Source organism: Xiphophorus hellerii, chromosome 12, assembly GCF_003331165.1.
Source record: "Xiphophorus hellerii strain 12219 chromosome 12, Xiphophorus_hellerii-4.1, whole genome shotgun sequence".
NCBI classification, from domain to species: Eukaryota; Metazoa; Chordata; class Actinopteri; order Cyprinodontiformes; family Poeciliidae; genus Xiphophorus; species Xiphophorus hellerii.
In genome coordinates this window covers 31270165-31288327 of record NC_045683.1, presented here as the reverse complement: position 1 = coordinate 31288327, position 18163 = coordinate 31270165, and the positions used below count along the sequence as shown (strand labels likewise).

At 41.5% G+C, this 18163-nt stretch overlaps 1 protein-coding gene across 3 annotated transcripts in view; it reads left to right on the top strand.

Annotated features, from left to right (window-relative positions):
• The window catches only part of tncb (tenascin Cb), a 70221-nt gene that overhangs the window by 28128 nt on the left and 23930 nt on the right, over positions 1 to 18163 (top strand). For all 3 annotated transcript variants that reach the window (XM_032578195.1, XM_032578196.1, XM_032578197.1), the window contains exons 4-10: positions 2326 to 2589; positions 2673 to 2788; positions 3268 to 3421; positions 6814 to 7083; positions 8294 to 8479; positions 10348 to 10437; positions 11791 to 12054. In XM_032578195.1, the coding sequence (XP_032434086.1) occupies positions 2326 to 2589; positions 2673 to 2788; positions 3268 to 3421; positions 6814 to 7083; positions 8294 to 8479; positions 10348 to 10437; positions 11791 to 12054 (1344 nt within the window). The remainder of the gene's footprint in view (positions 1 to 2325; positions 2590 to 2672; positions 2789 to 3267; positions 3422 to 6813; positions 7084 to 8293; positions 8480 to 10347; positions 10438 to 11790; positions 12055 to 18163) is intronic.

Here is an 18163-nt window from a genome sequence, read left to right as displayed (position 1 = left end):
GCTAAAGCCCACTGGAAAATTTTGAAAAATGACAGCAAATGTGACATTTTAGTAATGTGACAAAATATAGCTGTGATTCACAAAGAACTGTGTTTGTAGAAAAAAACAAGTTCTAGAAGGAAAAACGTTACTTTGTTTATAGAAACATACCAAACTGCAAATCAACTGGATATTTTTTGTGCATTTGCTGTTTGATCTGTCTGTCAAATGAAACCACTAACTGGTCTATGTGGTTTCTAGCAGAGTGCACACAGTTTTCTTTTGTTTTGTGCAGTGCCATTTTACAACCACTGTCATCTCAGTCCACTCCACACTGTTTGGATTAAATCCAATTTAATATAGTCGCTTGACTTACATTGACAAATCAGAGCAGAAACGTTTTCATTCGACTGCACAAGTTAATCTGTCCAGGATCCAACATAAAGCATTCAGGTAAAATCTTTCTCAGTAATGAAGCTGTCAGTTCAGGACTTCGGAGTTGATTTCCTCATATGACCAGCTATGCAGTAAATGTATGATTTGGTTTACATTGGCTTTGATTGACCAGTAATGACTTTGCAGGATCATGTGGTGGAATGATAAAATGTGGTTCTGGAAAACAGCTTGGGATGAGGGATCCGGAATGAGGGCGGAGGGAACAGTCTGCAGGTTTTTACCAGTCAACAGAGTGTCCACAATTCAGATACAGTTATAAAAGCTTGAAATGTTCAGAATCCTCCACAATTATTGGCACCCCTGGTAAAGACATGTAAAAAGCCTTAAAATAGAACAAGATCATGAACTGACATTGAGAATGAAATGAATAAACCATTTATTTCTAGTCTTTCTGCTTTCCTGGGTTAAAAATGTGACCCAGATATTCATTTCTCTCGTTACTCTTCAAAATAGGAAGGACAGCAGAGGTCATTCAGAAAAGAGGGATGTGTTTTCTGAATAACCCCCCCCCCCCCCCCCCCCCCCCCACACACACACACACACACTCTTCATCACTGATCTTCTCAGGAAGATCAGTGATGAAGAGAAAGTACCCTGCTTAAATTCTAGAGACTTACACGTTTTGGGTAGATCACTGTTTAGTGTTGAAGCACATGATGGAATGTGTTTGTTTGCCTACATGATTTATTCATGAGCAGCTGAGTACTGAAAGAGGATGTTCTGTCTTTTTACCATAACTGTAGCACAAATGTGAGCTGGGTTGTTGGCTGTTGTGGTTCTGAGTTCATTTCATTTCATTATTTCTGTTTGCTCTCCAGATTTGCTTTGACTTCCTCTAACATCTTTCACAAAAATCTGCCTTGCTTTAGGTTGGTGTTTGTGGTAGACTTATGTAGATTGACTGCGTCTCCTTCAGGCTAGATCCAGGATTTTGAACAATTCTGTGAACACTAATAGTCACTAAACGGTTTTATGTTCCTCTCTGACCTTTCACCTCTGAGGCCTTTGCAGAGCTGAGAGAAGCTGCTGATCACTGTTGGACAAAGTACTCAACTCATACCAGTAAAAGTGTTACTACTCATAGTTCAATGTTACTCAACTACTAGTAAAAGTTGCTTGGTCAAAACTTTACTCAAATTAAAGTACTGAAGTACTTGCTTTGAAAATACTTAGATATTCAGGAGTACAAGCATTTAAAATTACTCAAGTAGCCAAAAGGACAAATCAAACTTTTGAATATCAGCATGTTGCTGTGTGTCTGAGTGTTTTCACAGAACCATGTAACTTGCTGAAACCACCTGATGATGTATTGGCATGTAGAACCACTCTGCTTCACAACGTCTACTCCGCCTGTAAAAACTTCACCATGAAAATGCAATAAAAAAAATTATAGCTATTGTCATAATTTTTTTTCTTAATTTAAAATGTTCTCTTCCCCCCAAAAAGGAAAAGAAAACAGACCATTTTTTCCCCCCACAAACAGCAGCAATGTTAACTATAAGTAATGATGTTCTAAAAATAGAAGTTGACAAACATCAAACATAAAGCTCTAACCGTCTCCGTTACTGACTTCTGTTTGAATGATAGCGGGAGGATGATGTAATTCAAACAGACCTGTGACTGTGATTGGTTCCCCTTCTTGCGAGGAGCATAGTGTGTGGCCAATTGCATTTCAGTAAATAAAAACAGCAACAGCAAACTGCAAAACTATGCAAAAGGAAGGAGTAAGAGCAAGCTTTCTTCAAACATAGTGACAACGAAAGTCATAAGTTCCGCTCAAAAAAATAAATACGCAAGTAAAGATACTCAAAAAATGTACTTTAGTACAGAGCTTCCGTAAGTCTACTCCCTTACTGTCCGCCAATGCTGATTCTCCATGTTTCTCCACAGTCTCGCCACCCAAGGACCTCACTGTTGTGGAGGTGACTCCTGAGACAGTGGATCTATCCTGGGAGAATGAGATGCGAGTGACAGAGTACCTGATCACCTACGTGCCCACGGCCCCTGGCGGTCTGGAGCTCGACATGCGGGTGCCTGGGGACCAGAAGGAGGCCACCATTCAGGAGCTTGAGCCTGGTGTGGAGTACCTGATCAGCGTCTTTGCTGTACTCAGCAACAAGAAGAGCGTTCCTGTCAGCGCTCGCGTGGCAACACGTAAGTGAAAGCTCTACCTGGCGGCTCCCAAAATGCACCTCAGAAGATATTATAGATGCGTTAAGAGTTTTTGTCATGTTCAGATCTCCCTGAGCCCGAGGGTCTTAAGTTTAAGTCAGTTCGAGAGACGTCAGTGGAAGTGCAGTGGGACCCCCTGGATATCCCATTTGATGGATGGAACCTCATCTTCAGAAACACAGTGAGTTTTCTAAGTTCCCAATGAAAGGAACCTGCTGCGGTTTTGGTAATTACACACATTCTCTTCCAGCTGAAACCCGATATGGCCTTACCTGCTGTAAAGCCCCGACTTTAACCCACACCTCCCATTAGAGCATGCTGCATACATTATGTTGAGAACCCGGTGGAAAATGACCTGGTGAAACCAGAGGGTGAAACACAGCAGTTAAAGTTATTAGCAAGGCCTGACAGATCCAATCATTGTACAAGCGTTGGAGGCTGAGGACTTTCTGAGTGAAACTGTTCCAAAGGGAGCTACTGGGATCTGCACAAAGCCACATTCAATTAGAGAAACTCCCTGCCTCCTTTCCAGTCCAAACACCACTAAGAACGTCTTTATGTCTGCTTTTATACCCGACTCTGCACACTTTATGCCAGAACTACTCTTTGAGGACTAATTTTTTTTTTCTTTTTTTTTTTCCCCTTTTTTGCTGTTGGCAGAAAGAGGAGGATGGTGAGATTCTCAACTCCCTCGGCCGGCCGGAGACCACCTTCGAGCAGTCGGGTCTGGGTCCAGGCCAGGAGTACGAGGTCAAACTGGAGGTGGTGAAGAACAAAAAGCGTGGGCCGCCTGCTTCGAAGAGCATCGTCACAAGTGAGTTCACGCAGCCTTGCTGCACACCGATGCTGACTGGACATGATGCAGTGGTCAACACGTACTACGGTCTTCAAAAGCCTTCCACTTGAATGTATATTTTTTATTGATTTGTTCTGCATAAGAACCAGTGTTAAGGAATGAAATATCTTTATTAAACAGAAAATCTCCACCAAGATGTTCAGTGGTCATTCTGTACACTGCAAAACCACAAAATCTTGCCAAATATTTTTGGTTTAGTTTCTTCTGCAAATATCTTAGTAGAGTAGAAGAAATTAAATTAATAATTACTTAATATTGGTGAAAAAGTACTAGTTCTGTTGGCTGAATATTTCACTTATAACAAGACATTTTTCCCTAGTTAAATGTTAATTTATCTGCCAATGGAACTAGTACTTTTCCATCAATATTAAGAAATTATGTACTTAAAACAAACCCCTATATCTTGCTAAAAGGTTGTTTTTACGTTATTTTGTCTTATTTCAAGTGCGCTAAGATATTTGCACTAGAGGCTAGGGCAAAATAACTTGGTAAGATTTTCTGTTTTTGCAGTGGAATGGTCCAGTCTAAGCTGGACCATTACCGATTTCCATCTATAAAAGTGTTAAAAAATAGTTTTTATCCTATCATAAGTTCAAGGAATTTGAACTCTCTTGCAAGGCACAGTATCTCTTATCGAATCATATCCCGAACTATTCATTGCAACAATGAACCTACTTCTGTTGCTTAGCGATCACGACTTTTTCGTCAGTCGTCTCGATAGAAAATGTGCGTTCTGGTTACCACTTCTCTCCTTGGTGTTTTGTTTTTCCATCAGAGCTGTGCTGAGGCAGCTCCTTGTTGTTTCCCTCTGAGAGCGGGTCTGATAAAATATAAAACAGGAATCAGATATCCTCCCTGTTGTTTGTGAGTAATGTGTTTACCTTCAGGTAAGCCGGAACACAAAGAAAATATGAGATGAGATAAAGGTGACCGACCTGAGAAATTGTGTGTTTCTGACCACCCTTCTGTTGAGCCTAATCACTTTTGATTCATGTCCACAATCAAGTGTGTTTTTGCTCCCATCACCCATATAGATGCAGGTCATAAAAACAAACTGATGGATTCTGGGTGACAAAACTATTTCTCTGCAGAAATTGAAAGATTGATATCAAATAATTGTAAATTCAAGCCCTCACCGTGTATTCTACCAACCTGATATGAGGTCTAGAATTATTCTTTGCTTCACTTTCAACATTTGAACCCAGTGCTGCAAACACAAGGAGAAGGGCTTTTTTGTTTTTTTTCTTCACACAGAGAGGTTTTATAAAATAGAACATTTATTTAAGTTCAAACGTAATGGTCAAACCAAGCTTTCACCTTTAGATATAGGCTCATTAGTTTCTTTACCTGGCTCATCCATCTTGCAGTCAGTGAAAGCAGAGAAGTGGCATGTCAGGCCTGACTGATTGGCTCATTAGAGATTTCTGCAAAGCTATGATTTATCAGAGGCGAAAAGGCTGATATGGATTTCCAGTCCTTGTTGACAAGTAATGACATACTCTCTCCACTTGTTTACTTTATAAATCTTTAAACTTTAGGAAACTCAGAGCTAGAGATCAATACCATGACCTCTCTGTAAGAGAGCAAGAAAAAGACCTCAACCTGAATATATTTATTTTTACTGATGAATAACGGTCAGCTTGCAACACGTTTATTATTCCTTCCCTTGTTCTTGTCGTACACAAGCGTACCCACAGAAAAATCTATGCAGATGCGGCATATTCCACAACATGGGATTAAATGAAAGCAGACTGGACTCTTTGAGGAAGCGAAAGTCCCTCCAGTTTTTGCAGCATCAGAACCGGGGACCTAAAAAGGCTCAACCACCTGAAAATGAAGTTGTGGTTCTGGTGAGGGGACGACGTTGGAACCTCTGGAGTTGATGGTGCAAAGAAGGATTCTTTAGAACATCAGGAAAATGATCAATCGATCAAGTCAATCAAGTTCATTTGTAAAACACATTTCAGCAATGAGGCAGTTCAAAGTGCTTTACGTCACAAAAACAAACAATAAAAAGCACAATAAACAATTGAGAAAACTAATAAACATTAAATTACGTACAAAAGATCATGATCATGGAGAGAAGGGTGGAGTTTAGGATGTTTGCTTTGTTGGCCTCATGGTCTCACATATGCTTTGCTTATACGTGATGTAGTCATGTCAGTGTGTCAGGCCAGAATATCCATTGGCAGCAAAAACTGTTCCAGCTGTTTCAGTGTCAGCTCTGTCTCATTAAGGTGGGTAGAGAGGAATCTAAGATCTTTTATCATTCGAAGGCATTGGTGGCATGTTCAAGATTTCATCAACAGTGGTGAAGGTGCTGCTAAAACCAGTAATGGTCCAATAAGAACTGAGCTAAAAAGCAAATCTCTGAATTTCCTGACCTTCATTCCAACAGTCATCTGGTCAAATGAGCAAGAGTTCAGAAACAAGCTGCTGAACTGAGCTGTTTCCATAGAGTGAGTTTAGGACAGTCATCAACATTAGGTATCTCTTAGGAGGAACACAACTTTTCTCCTTCTAGAGGAGGTAGACCAGCTGATTTGCACATCTGATTTTGGACCTGTTGAACTCCTTCCTTTTTTATGTGAATCCCCCTGGAAAAAGGGCAAACCCAGAACTCAGTTTAGGGATTTTATATTTCCTAGAATGTTGTCACGGTGCCCTGCATTTACTTCCACATATTTGTCATCTATACCTGGCTGATGATGCTCCGAGTCACTCTGGGACACTCAGGGTCTATTAAAGGCTCCTGTTTCTCTAGCTTGGGGGGCGGGGAGGGGTTCATGGTTTAAACAATGTCAATTCTCTGCTCTCCCCTCACCATGTGTGGGAGGCACCATTCATTCATGCAGCCACACTCAGAGGGACACCACCATTCCAGGACAACACAACCCTGACACCCCAATGACATCCTGCAGCCATGTTTTTAGCCAACTCTGTGCTAAGCTCACATGAAGACCACATTTTATCAACCTTTTACAGAGAGTTTACATGTTTGTGTGTGACAAATCAATTCAAGCAGCAGTGAAAAGTCAACCTTCATGGAGCTGGGACTTGATATGTAAATTATATTCGTACTCTCAGAAAATTCAAGCAGTCTGCCTCATTGAGAGCATCTATGTTGCTGCACTGACTCTACTTCAAGGCGTTAATTTACAAAGCAAAATGTTCTTTATGTTATGGTTGATATACACAACTTTTTTTTTTTTACCAAGTAAAGCTAACATACTTACTTGACTGTGCTGTACAATCTCACTATGTGCCTGGAAAACACATAATTCTGCCCCTTCTTTTTTTTTTTTGCCTGATTGGTTTAACAATGACTCCTCCTCCACCTGTCCTTCCAGTGATCGACGCCCCCGGCCAGGTGGATGTGCGAGACGTGACGGACACCACGGCACTGGTCACCTGGTTCCATCCTGTGGCCCACGTGGACGGGGTCAGCGTCTCATTCGGGCCCAGCCTGAACCCAGCGGATCGCAACATGGTGGAGCTGTCATCTGCTGACACCCAGTACCACCTGGCTGGCCTCAGCCCTGATACGCAGTACGAGGTGTCTCTGACGGCAAAGAGAGGGGAGCAGAGCAGCATACCTGTGTATGACTCCTTCCTCACAGGTAAGACTCCTGGAACCTTCTTCCTGCGCAGCTTTCACAGCTTTCATTAGACGCCCAGGGACTTGGGGACCACACAAGATGTTGCTGTTGCTGTATTTATGAGAATGGAGGCATGTAATCTTTAAACTTTGACACAGTTTCCCCTGCTGGTTCAGGATAAAATCCCCCACTGAACCTGTCTCCCGTTGACTTCCTGGTGGCTGCAGCAGAATAGGATTAGATGAACTAGTTCTATAGATTTTATAAAGGCATTGTTAGGTAGTTATGATTTTTTTATTATGTTTCCTTCAGTGGTTGATTCCAACCGTGGGAATCAACCAACGTCTTCTTACCCAGTTTAAGAATCAGTTTGTCCATATTAAGCTCAGAGCTTCACTCTAGTACTAGATCTTGTTTATCTACAGTTACTTCCAAACTCAGACCTCAGGCCTCATCTCGTCTCTCATAGAGACTCATAGAGACGAGATGAGGCACGTCCGCAAAGGTATGTTTCCGTCCAGGCAGTGTGTTCACACGGATCTGGTGTTTTGGGAGGCCAGAACTGATCGTCTTTGATCAGTTCTGGCCTCCCAAATTCAGGCCGACAAATGACCAAAATGCAGATTTAATGTTTCAGTGAGCACATGCTCCATCAGTGGAACTGACATTCCCCTCTCTCTCACAAATCAACATCGTGCTATTAGTGTTGCGTTTATGCTAAGAGCAATAATTCTGTTGCTTTGCTTCACACGACTTCTTCATGTATGAACAGTGTTTTTGTGTCAGTCTGTGGCAGTGCTGCAGCGCCACCAATTGGCCCAGCATTCATCCTGTCAAATGGAGGCACGTTTCTGTCTTAATTGTTTATCATAATGTGTTGTGTTCATATCAAGGTGCACAACAATTTATTAGACGTTTTAATTTTGTCTTTGTCACAGCAAGACTAAGTCAACGTTGCTGCCACATTTACATTTTTTACATTGAAGGCAAAGTGATGTTTTCTGAAACAAAATTGTTTACAGTGCGATATAAGAGACTAAATTCTTTGTGCAGAGGTCAGGCATTTGTCATGTATGGCGGTTTTTCACCTATGTATCCAACTCCTACATTTGGGAAGTTGTCTAGATTTTTCTTCCTGATTCTTTGATCATCTGGAGCAGAAGGTTAAATCTCATTCAAACAAACAGTTTAAATAACATTTATTTGCCTTTCGTCTGTTTCTGTGCCGTAGACCTGGATGCTCCCAGAGACCTTCAGACGGTGGAAATAACAGATGAGAGCATCACTCTGGAGTGGAGGAACAGTAAGGCTCAGGTGGACCAGTACCGCATCAAGTACGGCCCGCTGTCTGGAGGCGACCATGGAGAACTGCTCTTCCCGCCCGGAGCCAGGGACTCCACCCAGGCCAAAATCGCCGGTACGACAGACTACACACACCAACACACATGTCCAAGCTACCGTCAGCAGGCAGATGTGGAATGTAAAAAGCATGGTGGTGAATTAATGCAGCGTCTGGTTTGACAGAGTAGAATTGGAGCAGTTCTGATCCTTACCTTCTGCCATGCAAAATATGAGAACCAGCATTTAACAGAATTATTTCTGTTAAATAAATAATAGAGATTATTTATTTAACAAATAATTTACCTTTTACACACCTTTCACTGGCACGGGAAAGGTAAAGTATGAGTAAAAAATTTCAACCTTTCAGCAACTGGTATGATCCCTTTTTTGTAAAAACTTTTGAATATTTGATCCTAATTTGTGGAAAATTATGGAGCTGATACATGTCATTACTAAATGTGTGAATGTAATGTGTGCATTAAATTCACACATTTCATTGTGTTGCATTACAACCACCAAGCTCAATACCATCAGGTCTGGTTTAATGGAACCAGATCTGATGGGCCAACACAAAGTACAGCATAACTGTAACAACAGAGATCAATGATCCAAAATATTTCAACTGTTTCATGAATAGAAATCATTTTGTCTTCTTTACTCTGATACTCTGAGTCCTTCCTTCCTTCCTTCCTTCCTTCCTTCCTTCCTTCCTTCCTTCCTTCCTTCCTTCCTTCCTTCCTTCCTTCCTTCCTTCCTTCCTTCCTTCCTTCCTTCCTTCCTTCCTTCCTTCCTTCCATCCATCCATCCATCCATCCATCCATCCATCCATCCATCCATCCATCCATCCATCCATAGAATAAATTCATTTTAGTATTTTCTCTTGTAAATGACGGAGAATTGAACAACATGTAGTTTGCCGTTATGGCAGAAACTAAAGGGCTTAATTTGAAAATGAAGGAGTTTTGGGGGCTTTTTTTTCCAAATGGTCAGCTGGATTTTCACCCAGGTCATTTCCCAAAACTCCATTTCCTTTATTTTGTCTTGTTAAATGTTTGTTTGGACACAGTAACACTTTGTTTTGTGTAAAAAACAAATAAACAAAAAAAAACATTGGCGGTGGGAGTCTTGCTTTCTTTCAGTCCTGAATGAGGAAGCGGGCTGTGAGAGAGCTCTTGTTGAAGGGAGGGATTGGTTTTCCTCCTGCTGCAGCGGTGACCACGTCCAGCCATGCATTGATGCTTTTCTGTGGCTGGTTGTTTTCTTCTGCAGTTCTCCAGTACAGCACGGCTACATAACACTAGAAGACATTTTTTTTAAAAAAAGCTTCTAAAATAAACCAGTTGAGTCTTTGTTTGAACCACTTCTTTGTCCTTGGACGGTCCGTCCAATGAAAATACAGCACTGTGTCCATTCAGCTGACACCCACCCCCAACCCCCTTGCGTCCACACACACCTCAGCACTCCTTTCACACACTTATTATCTGTAATTGCCTTCACGCTCGTGATTTTATTGATAATGAGCTTCCTGGGCTTTAGGTGTAATTTCATGCAGGAAAGCCCTGAGCGCCGTGACCTCTGTGGGAGTTAATAAAGGAATTAGAAGCGATCAGTGTGAGAGAGGAGCTGATTGTAAAGACCAAACAGCCCCCAGAGCCCGCTGCATCACTGCAGCAAGTGTTCCTGCTCTGCAACAAGGGCTCTATAGATCCATCAATGCAAATACAACACCGATGTTCCACAGTGAACACAAGCATACCATGAAATGCAATTAGGCGCCAATCTATTGTGCAATCAAGCCACAAGAGAGCGTTTTTGTGGCCCCACAGCCATTAGCTGCAACAGCTGGCCACTTGACTATAGACACTCCCTCAGTTCATTTGTTGACACCTCAACAAAACAGGAGAGGGGCTTTTTCACAGTTTGCATGTTCCTGGTGTTCTGCAGGCCTGAGACCGGGGACAGAGTACGGGATGGGAGTAACCGCGGTGACAGATGAGCGGGAAAGTCTGCCCACCACCACCAACGCAGTCACAGGTCAGATGTTTCCACCGACACCTTCAATAATCACCTCTCACTCCCATGTTTCAGCTGCAGCCAACATTGTCTGCCTGCTTTTTATGAGGAAATATGAACTTTCTCCCATTAGTACGTCTATAAAAGCATATTTAACAGCCCTACCCCGACCCAACGTCTGCTTAATAAAATGAAGCAACAGAAAGGTTCATGTTACAAATAGTAAATGAAAAACAGAATCATAGTGAAAGTCAACTAAACTGATGAACACAACAGATCTACAATGTTCAATTTAATGTTAGTGAGGAACTTTAAAACTGACTGAACTTGTTCCGAGCTACACATGTGCATGACCTTTAAAAGAAAAATATATTATTTAAATATATTATTTAAAAGAAAATTATATATTATATTTTTTTACAAATATCAAAATCGTCATTGTTAAAGGACCACATTTTATATCTCTTTTTAGGTTCTAAAATAAAGTGAAACATTTTGCTTTTTCAGAAACGAGGATGGAAAAGTTTCTTTATGTGGTATGTTGAAATTTATGGAAAATGAAAAGGAAAAAAACAACATGGTTTTCAGCTAAATGACAAAAAAACTGATCTAAAGCATTATTACTAGTATTTTAGTGTAATTCATAATCAGTTTATCCCATGAAAACTACTAAAACTACCATTGTATAAATGCATAAACAGTTGATTCTTTATGATTTGAAGCCAGAATTATTAAGAGACATTGTGGAAGGTCTGAAGAGCTGCAGGCTGCAGACCTCTGGTCTCTCATGTAGCCAGTTTTAGTCTAAAGATGTCATTTAGTAGCAGAGCCACAGTCGCCTCTGATCACTGAGTTCTGTTTGGAGAACATCTAAAACATCCTGGTGGTGATAGAACTCCAGGTGATGAATTTTGCTCCATTTACAAAGACAAAAACTTCACAACTTTAATTGGATAATGGAAGGATTTACATGTTAATCCAAAACAGTTCATATTAACATGTGTAATCTTGGAATCCGCCGGATGGCTTTGCATCTGGATTTATCACCATAGGTTGATAAAATCACAGACCCAAGACAACAGATCGGCACAGACTTTGTAACTAGATTTCAAACTGGTGCAACATCTGGATAAATCCATTGCAACTGTGAGCAGTTCTGGAAACCAGATGAAGTCCTTACGGTCAGAATATCTTTGAAGTTCTGGGTTTTTTATGTCTGTATGCCTGAAATGCTGGAAGGACTTTCCTGTAGGTTCATCTGAAGAGTTTAGGGAGTTAGCAAAAAATATTTCTGATAGATTTATGTGTCAGAGAACAAATCTGTTAGCTTTATTTGTATTAGTTTTCCAAGCTGATCTTCTTTTCTTCATTCAGCCCTGGACGCCCCCAGAGACCTGACTGTAGCAGAGGTGACAGAGACCACCATGATGCTGGAGTGGAAGCGGCCACTGGCCAAGCTAGACTCCTACCGGCTGGTCTACGTGTCGGCTGACGGTCAGAGGGCTGAAGACTCGGTCCCCGGCGGCTCAGAGTCTCACACCCTGCGGGGCCTGAACCCCGGCATGATGTACACCGTCAGCGTCACCGCCGAGAGGGGCCGCAGGAGCAGCGCGCCCGCCTCTGTCTCAGCTGCCACAGGTCAGCATGTCCGACAACTTTCTCCCAAATAAGTTGCTGCACCTGGTTGGAAAACAACAGAGCACAGTTGTTAGACTGTTGGCGTTTATTACTGAATTACTTGATGTTTGAGACGTAGAGCCTTCCTTAAGACTCCGGATGTTGTGGTGTTGTGTTGGCAGTATTGCTGTGACATGAGGGGAAGTTCCCCTGGACTGGCAGACTGGGATGGTGGTCCCCAGATTCCCCTGTAGCTGGAACACATCTACAGGGAAATCACACTCCTATGGCTCCCTGGTAAGGTCTGTTCAGGGGTTCTAGAGAGGAGGGTCAGTAGGAAAGTCGAACCTCAGATTCAGGGAGAGCAGTGTGGTTCTGGTTCTGATCCTGGAGTACAGTCTGGACCAGCTGTACACACTCAGTAGAGTGCTGGAAGGTGTGTGGGAGTCCTCCCAACCGGTCTACATGCTTTGTGGATTTGGAGAAGGTGTTGGACCAAGTCCCTCAGGGAACCCTGTGGGGGTATTCTGTGAGTATGGCGTACCAGGCCCTTTAGTACGAGCTATTGGGTCCCCGTATGAGAGTCTGCTCTGCAATGCCAGCAGTAAGCCTGGCTTGTTTCCAAGTTGGACTTTGCCAATGTTGCCCTTTGTCATCGATTCTGTTCATAATATTCATTCTAGGTGCTGAGTTGATCTGTATTGGTGGCCTTGGGATCTCGCCTCTGCTTTTTGCAGATGATGTGGTCCTACTGGTTTCATCAGGTCATGATCTGCAGCTTTGAACCAGCTTTGAAAAAGCACCAGGCTGATTTTTTTCCTTCTTAAATGGTTCAGAAAGACCAAGGACGCATTCCGTTTTTCCCCTTCAGCCTCCATGTGATGACAGACAGACAGACAAACAGTTTGTTAGCTTGTAGTTAGCAGATATCTGCACTGTTTCAGTTTTTTTTTTTGCTTAAAGGTCCAGAATTAAAAAGCAGATTGTGCAACTCTGTAGTTTAAGAAGTCTGATTTGTAGCTGATGTTTCTGAATCCATGATGTGCCAAATCCAGCTGGATGTCGGAATCTCCCATCTAAATCCCAGAGAGCCGGTGCCGGGGGATCAAGAGGAGACAAAACACAAAACAGACTAATCTTTCTTCAACATTTCAGGGAACATCAGAAAGAATGGAGAGGTTTGTTTTGCTAAAACATGCAACAGTGTAATTGTAGCTCACTGTTTCCAGGAGGGTTTTAGCTGATGGTGCAGAGTTGAAGGGGGTCTTCTCATAATCCCCCGCACCCCATGCTCCAACCCCCCTTTTTCATAGCTGTGGCCAAACCAAGGCAATGAATTGCATTCATTGTTATTTCTCAATGTAACTGTGTCTCCTTCTCCTACGGCTCATTTATAGCATATGGAAATATTTCTTTCTTTTTTCCCCATTTTTGTTTCTACTTAAAACAAGAAAAACTAAATGAAGTGATTGTATATTTTGTGCTGCAGTAAGGGTGCCGCCAAGACAAACATCCCACAGGTAGATCCTGGTGCTCGGTTAAGCTGGTGGCTGTAGGCAGAAATCGTTGAATGGAACCGGCTCTGTTTGTTTCCTTCTTCGGGATCAGAAGCTGCATGCCTGCTGCAGTTGGTAAAAGCGAGCCAATGGATTTATGTGAGCATTTCAGTAATGCACTATAATCACAAGCCTTGCATCTGCCTTTAAGCTGCAGATATTTCCCCCATGCTTCAAAGATGGAGTCTCAGAGGAACCTTAGAGCGGACTGGTAATGTGTGTGCTGGTGGGAAACGGCCCGGCCATGTGTGCAGCCCTGCGCGTTTCTCATTCATGTGTTAATTGGCGACCTGAGCCCCACTCCCCTCTGGGTTTTGTGCGATTTGACCACGATGAACCGTGGGTCCGTCTGATAAAGGGACACATGCTGGGAGTCCTGCTAAATCGCTGTTTTCACAATCAGCAGCCACCTAATCCACAGCCGGGAGGTTTATATCATCTCCACCAACACGGATCATGCTGGTTCTGCAGGAGGGGACGGGCGGACAGAAGACGGGTGGGGGGTGGGGTTTATAGTAGTACCTGAACAATCACAGACAAGAATTAAGACTGGAAATTTGATAGACTCGATAACGACTGTCTCTGAGGTGACCTGCCTATGGAATGCGCTTCATGACTGAAAGATGCTATTCAGAGAGTCCCCCCTCTCTCCACTCCCGCCCCCCCAAAAACAAACAAATTCCAATTATATGGTTGGGTATGTTAAAAATCAGAAGTTTACTTACAGAATGATTACTGTCTCTTTAACCCTCCCGCGGTCTTAACGCAACACTCAGGAGGAGCGTGGAAAAGTCAGGGTCAGACAGCAGGGAGGAGTAGGGGGCGCTGTCCTGTCAGATCGTTCATTTCCAAAACCAGACACAAAAAAGAACGTAAAAGCGCACATGGGGTCAGAGCAACACCGCCAGACCGCGCACAGTGTCCAACTGTTTATTATTGTTACGGCTGCACAGCATGTTGTGTTATCATCAATACCGGTCACTTAAGTAAATCTGAGTCAATATTAACAAGCATTGTTTATTTCCATCCTGTTGGCGTTTGTGTTTCAGGATGGGAGGGGCTTGGCCATGAGGTATTGGTTTGGTCATGTGACTGCAGGTCTGTGAGCTGTTTAATCGAAGCAAAGAAGCAATGACAGGATTATTTTCCCATAGTGATGAAAGTGTAGAGAAGTAATATCAATAAATATAACTTACCTGCCATTACAGCATAATATCTCATATTGTGTATTCAAGAATCTACAAGAACACAAAGCTAAAAAATAGGAAAGAATTGGTTTAATAACCCCTAATATAACTGCAATGGTAAGATCATACAGTAAGTTTATATAAATGTGCCATTGTATTGTATTTTTACCAAATTTAACGAAAAAAGCCTCATCATAATGTGCCAACTTTTTAAAACGCAGTTTTTTTTCTGTATATTACATAAGGGATGGACTCAAGCTAATATGATATTTGTTTCGATTTATGAAACTGTTAAAGGACACGTTGAAGCATTTTGAAAATTATCTTTCAATGATGCTCAAGTGTGCAGCTCATGGTATTTATATTCATTGTCATTTTCAAAATCAATAAACATGTAACATCAAAACAAAAAAAGCATTAAATAGAGAAAGTGGGCACAAATGAGCTGGATGTGACAGAATCAGTCATAGGTTGAAGAAGAGTGATACATATGGAAGATATGAATTAATAAACACACACACATATGCCCGCACACCCCCACACACACAATGGTCACTCAAAAGCAAAAATACTACAAAAAAATGTGAATTGAAAAGCTAAAAGTTAATTTGATGAGTTATCCAGATGAGGAAGTGAGAAGAAATATCCAGAAGGTCTAAAGGGCCGGCAGCCAGCCCAGAGTTCTTTGTTGCGAGTCCATAATTTATCACAGTCATGAAACACCACTTACAAGCTACTACAAATTATAATTTTAAAATAATTCCAAAACTACAACTTAGATGCTGTAAGGTCTGCTTCATTTCAGGCCAGCATTACCACTGATAAGAACAACCTATATTGTGCAGTTAGCCTCATTAAATGAAAGCATCTGAAGAGGTCGGCTTTCCACAGAGTTCAGGTTTTACACATGAGGTTTTAACTTCACTTAGCTGTAAAAACATTATTTCTGTGCAAAACCATCCGTCACGGCCCTTACACCACACAGATCTGCCCGCAGGTAGATTTCACAACAAGATGATGTATGGCAATAAAAAAGCTAATGCTGCACATCTGACGGCTGAAAAGGAAGTCAAAATAATAATAAAAAAATCTGTAGTTCATTAAAAATGAGTCGCAGCTGCAGCTACTTACTGTGGGAAACATGGAGGGAGAACATATGGAGAGAATAGTTCATCTAACCGGGTAATGGCTGTGGACAGATGAAAAGTAAAATCCACAGATCAACAATGCATTTCATCTCCTGAGAAATTTATGCTTACAAACAACACGTGGTTGCTTTGATGGTCTGGCTGCTGACTCCAACAGAATTGTCCTGGTCCCTCAGCTTTGACTTGCTCCTTCATGTGAACACGAGTCTCTAACGGTTTCATAATCCTGGGCCCAAAAGTGTTTCCACTGAGTTGGCAGGGAAGAAATCTGCCAAGGACTTTTAAGGAGGTCAGACATTTTTCCTGTGATGTTGATGATCCTAAGGAAAAGTAGGAGTGTTCACTCAGTGATTTCTAGTGAAGCAAAAATTTACTCAAGGTATCTGTTCATATATAATCCTGGATTTGTGAACTTTGTAAGAGAGCTTATGTGCAGCTTTGGGTATTTCTAAGTGTATTTGTATTATTTGTAAACCACAAAAAACTTTTTGAGCGTTACTTTGGTAACTTTCAAATGTGTTTTAAAATTCAAACACCAATTTCACTTCCTTTTGCGACTGAAGGAGGGTTTTTGGGACTCATGTCAAATGCCCCATAGGTTAAGTGAGTAAATGGTACGTTTCATTGCTGGGTGATGTGATCAAAATGATCGTTTTGTCTCTGAGTATTGTATGACTTGCGCACGAGTTTAACTTTTTGTATGCGTAGAAACGTTTTAGAATTTATGTATAATTAGCAAATTGTTGATTTCGTCTTTGTGATTTGTAATTGTGGTATATTGACAATTTCTCAATATTGGGTGCGTGCATTTGAAAAACACATTTGAAAGTCACCGAGGTCACGCACAAAAGGTTTTTTTCTGCTATTTACAAATCATACTTTACACACACCAATTCTCACCCATACATACAAACAGGCATACAGACTTTACAAATCTATACGCACAGATATTATGAGTCTATTTTCTCTCCAAATATTTTTTTGGTTCAGCAACAGGCATTTATGATCTGCGGTTTGAGACATCAGTTCAATTGTACCTGCTTTGAAAAAGCAGCGAAAGGCAGATTGAGGTTAAGTTGTGTTTTTCGTAAATGCTGCTGATGTTTGTCCGCCCAACATTCACAAGCCGTTTTGTCAGACGGAACAGCAAACCCTGCAGCATTTCAGTTTATTTTGTGGGATTCTTCCTGTAAATCTGTCTTCAGTTAGTCAGCAGCATGGGGCCCGTTTTTGGATTCTTCACACAATCTCTACTGAGCGCCGCATCTGAAACCATGGCACTGTCCTTACATGAACCCTCTTCTTCCTCAGTCATGGCTTCATTATGAGTACACAGGGCGGCTTTCCATTGTCTTGTTGAAGCAGCACACAGCTTTGTTCATTCTATGTATGACAATATTCATATTTGTCTTTTTGTGAATTATTATTGTGGTCATGTTGAAAAGGACCAACAGCAGTCAGCAAAGACTTCCTCTACGTCTCTCTGGAGCCATTTTGTTTCTCCTACCAGCGGTTTCAATCTCCACAAATCAACACGAGGTTTGATCATATCCTGGTCAGCCATTTGGCTGCAAATCAAAGTCAACAAGTTTGTGTGAGCTTGAAGAAGTATTACAGCAGTGATCTAAACATCCCCTGAAGCAAAAAAAGTATATAGAGAGAAACCGGGTAACTGAGCAGATTTTACATCAGTTTACATCAGCCTCAGAGATAAGTCATTTTCATGATTTGCTTCATTCCAATACAGCCTTTTCTTTTTGTAATATACATCTGAAACTAACAGGAATAATATATTTTTTTCTGTTTTGAAATGTCAGTTTACACTTAATCTGTAGCCTCAATGTATGTCATAACACTCCGCATGCCTTCAAATCAGAACCAAAACTCAGTACAGAAAGAAATTACTGTTGATAGCTCATCCTGAATATCCAGAGCAATCTTTCATTGGGTTTTTCTTACTTTTGGTTTTCATTTTAAATAATACCAATACAAAAACAAATGACAGATGACATGACAGATTGAAGACATGCATGTATGACCCTAGATTGTACATGCAAAACCTTCAAAGTGCACCGCCTTGACAAAGGCTAAACCCACTGAGTTTTTTTTCCCTCTATCTCTGAAGTTTTGACCACAAACTTCAACGGATTTTATTAGGATTTTGTATGATGTCAGTTTAGTCTGTCCACCCAAACTGACAGAATGAATCAGAGGAGCAGTCGAGGTAGCCATGGTAACT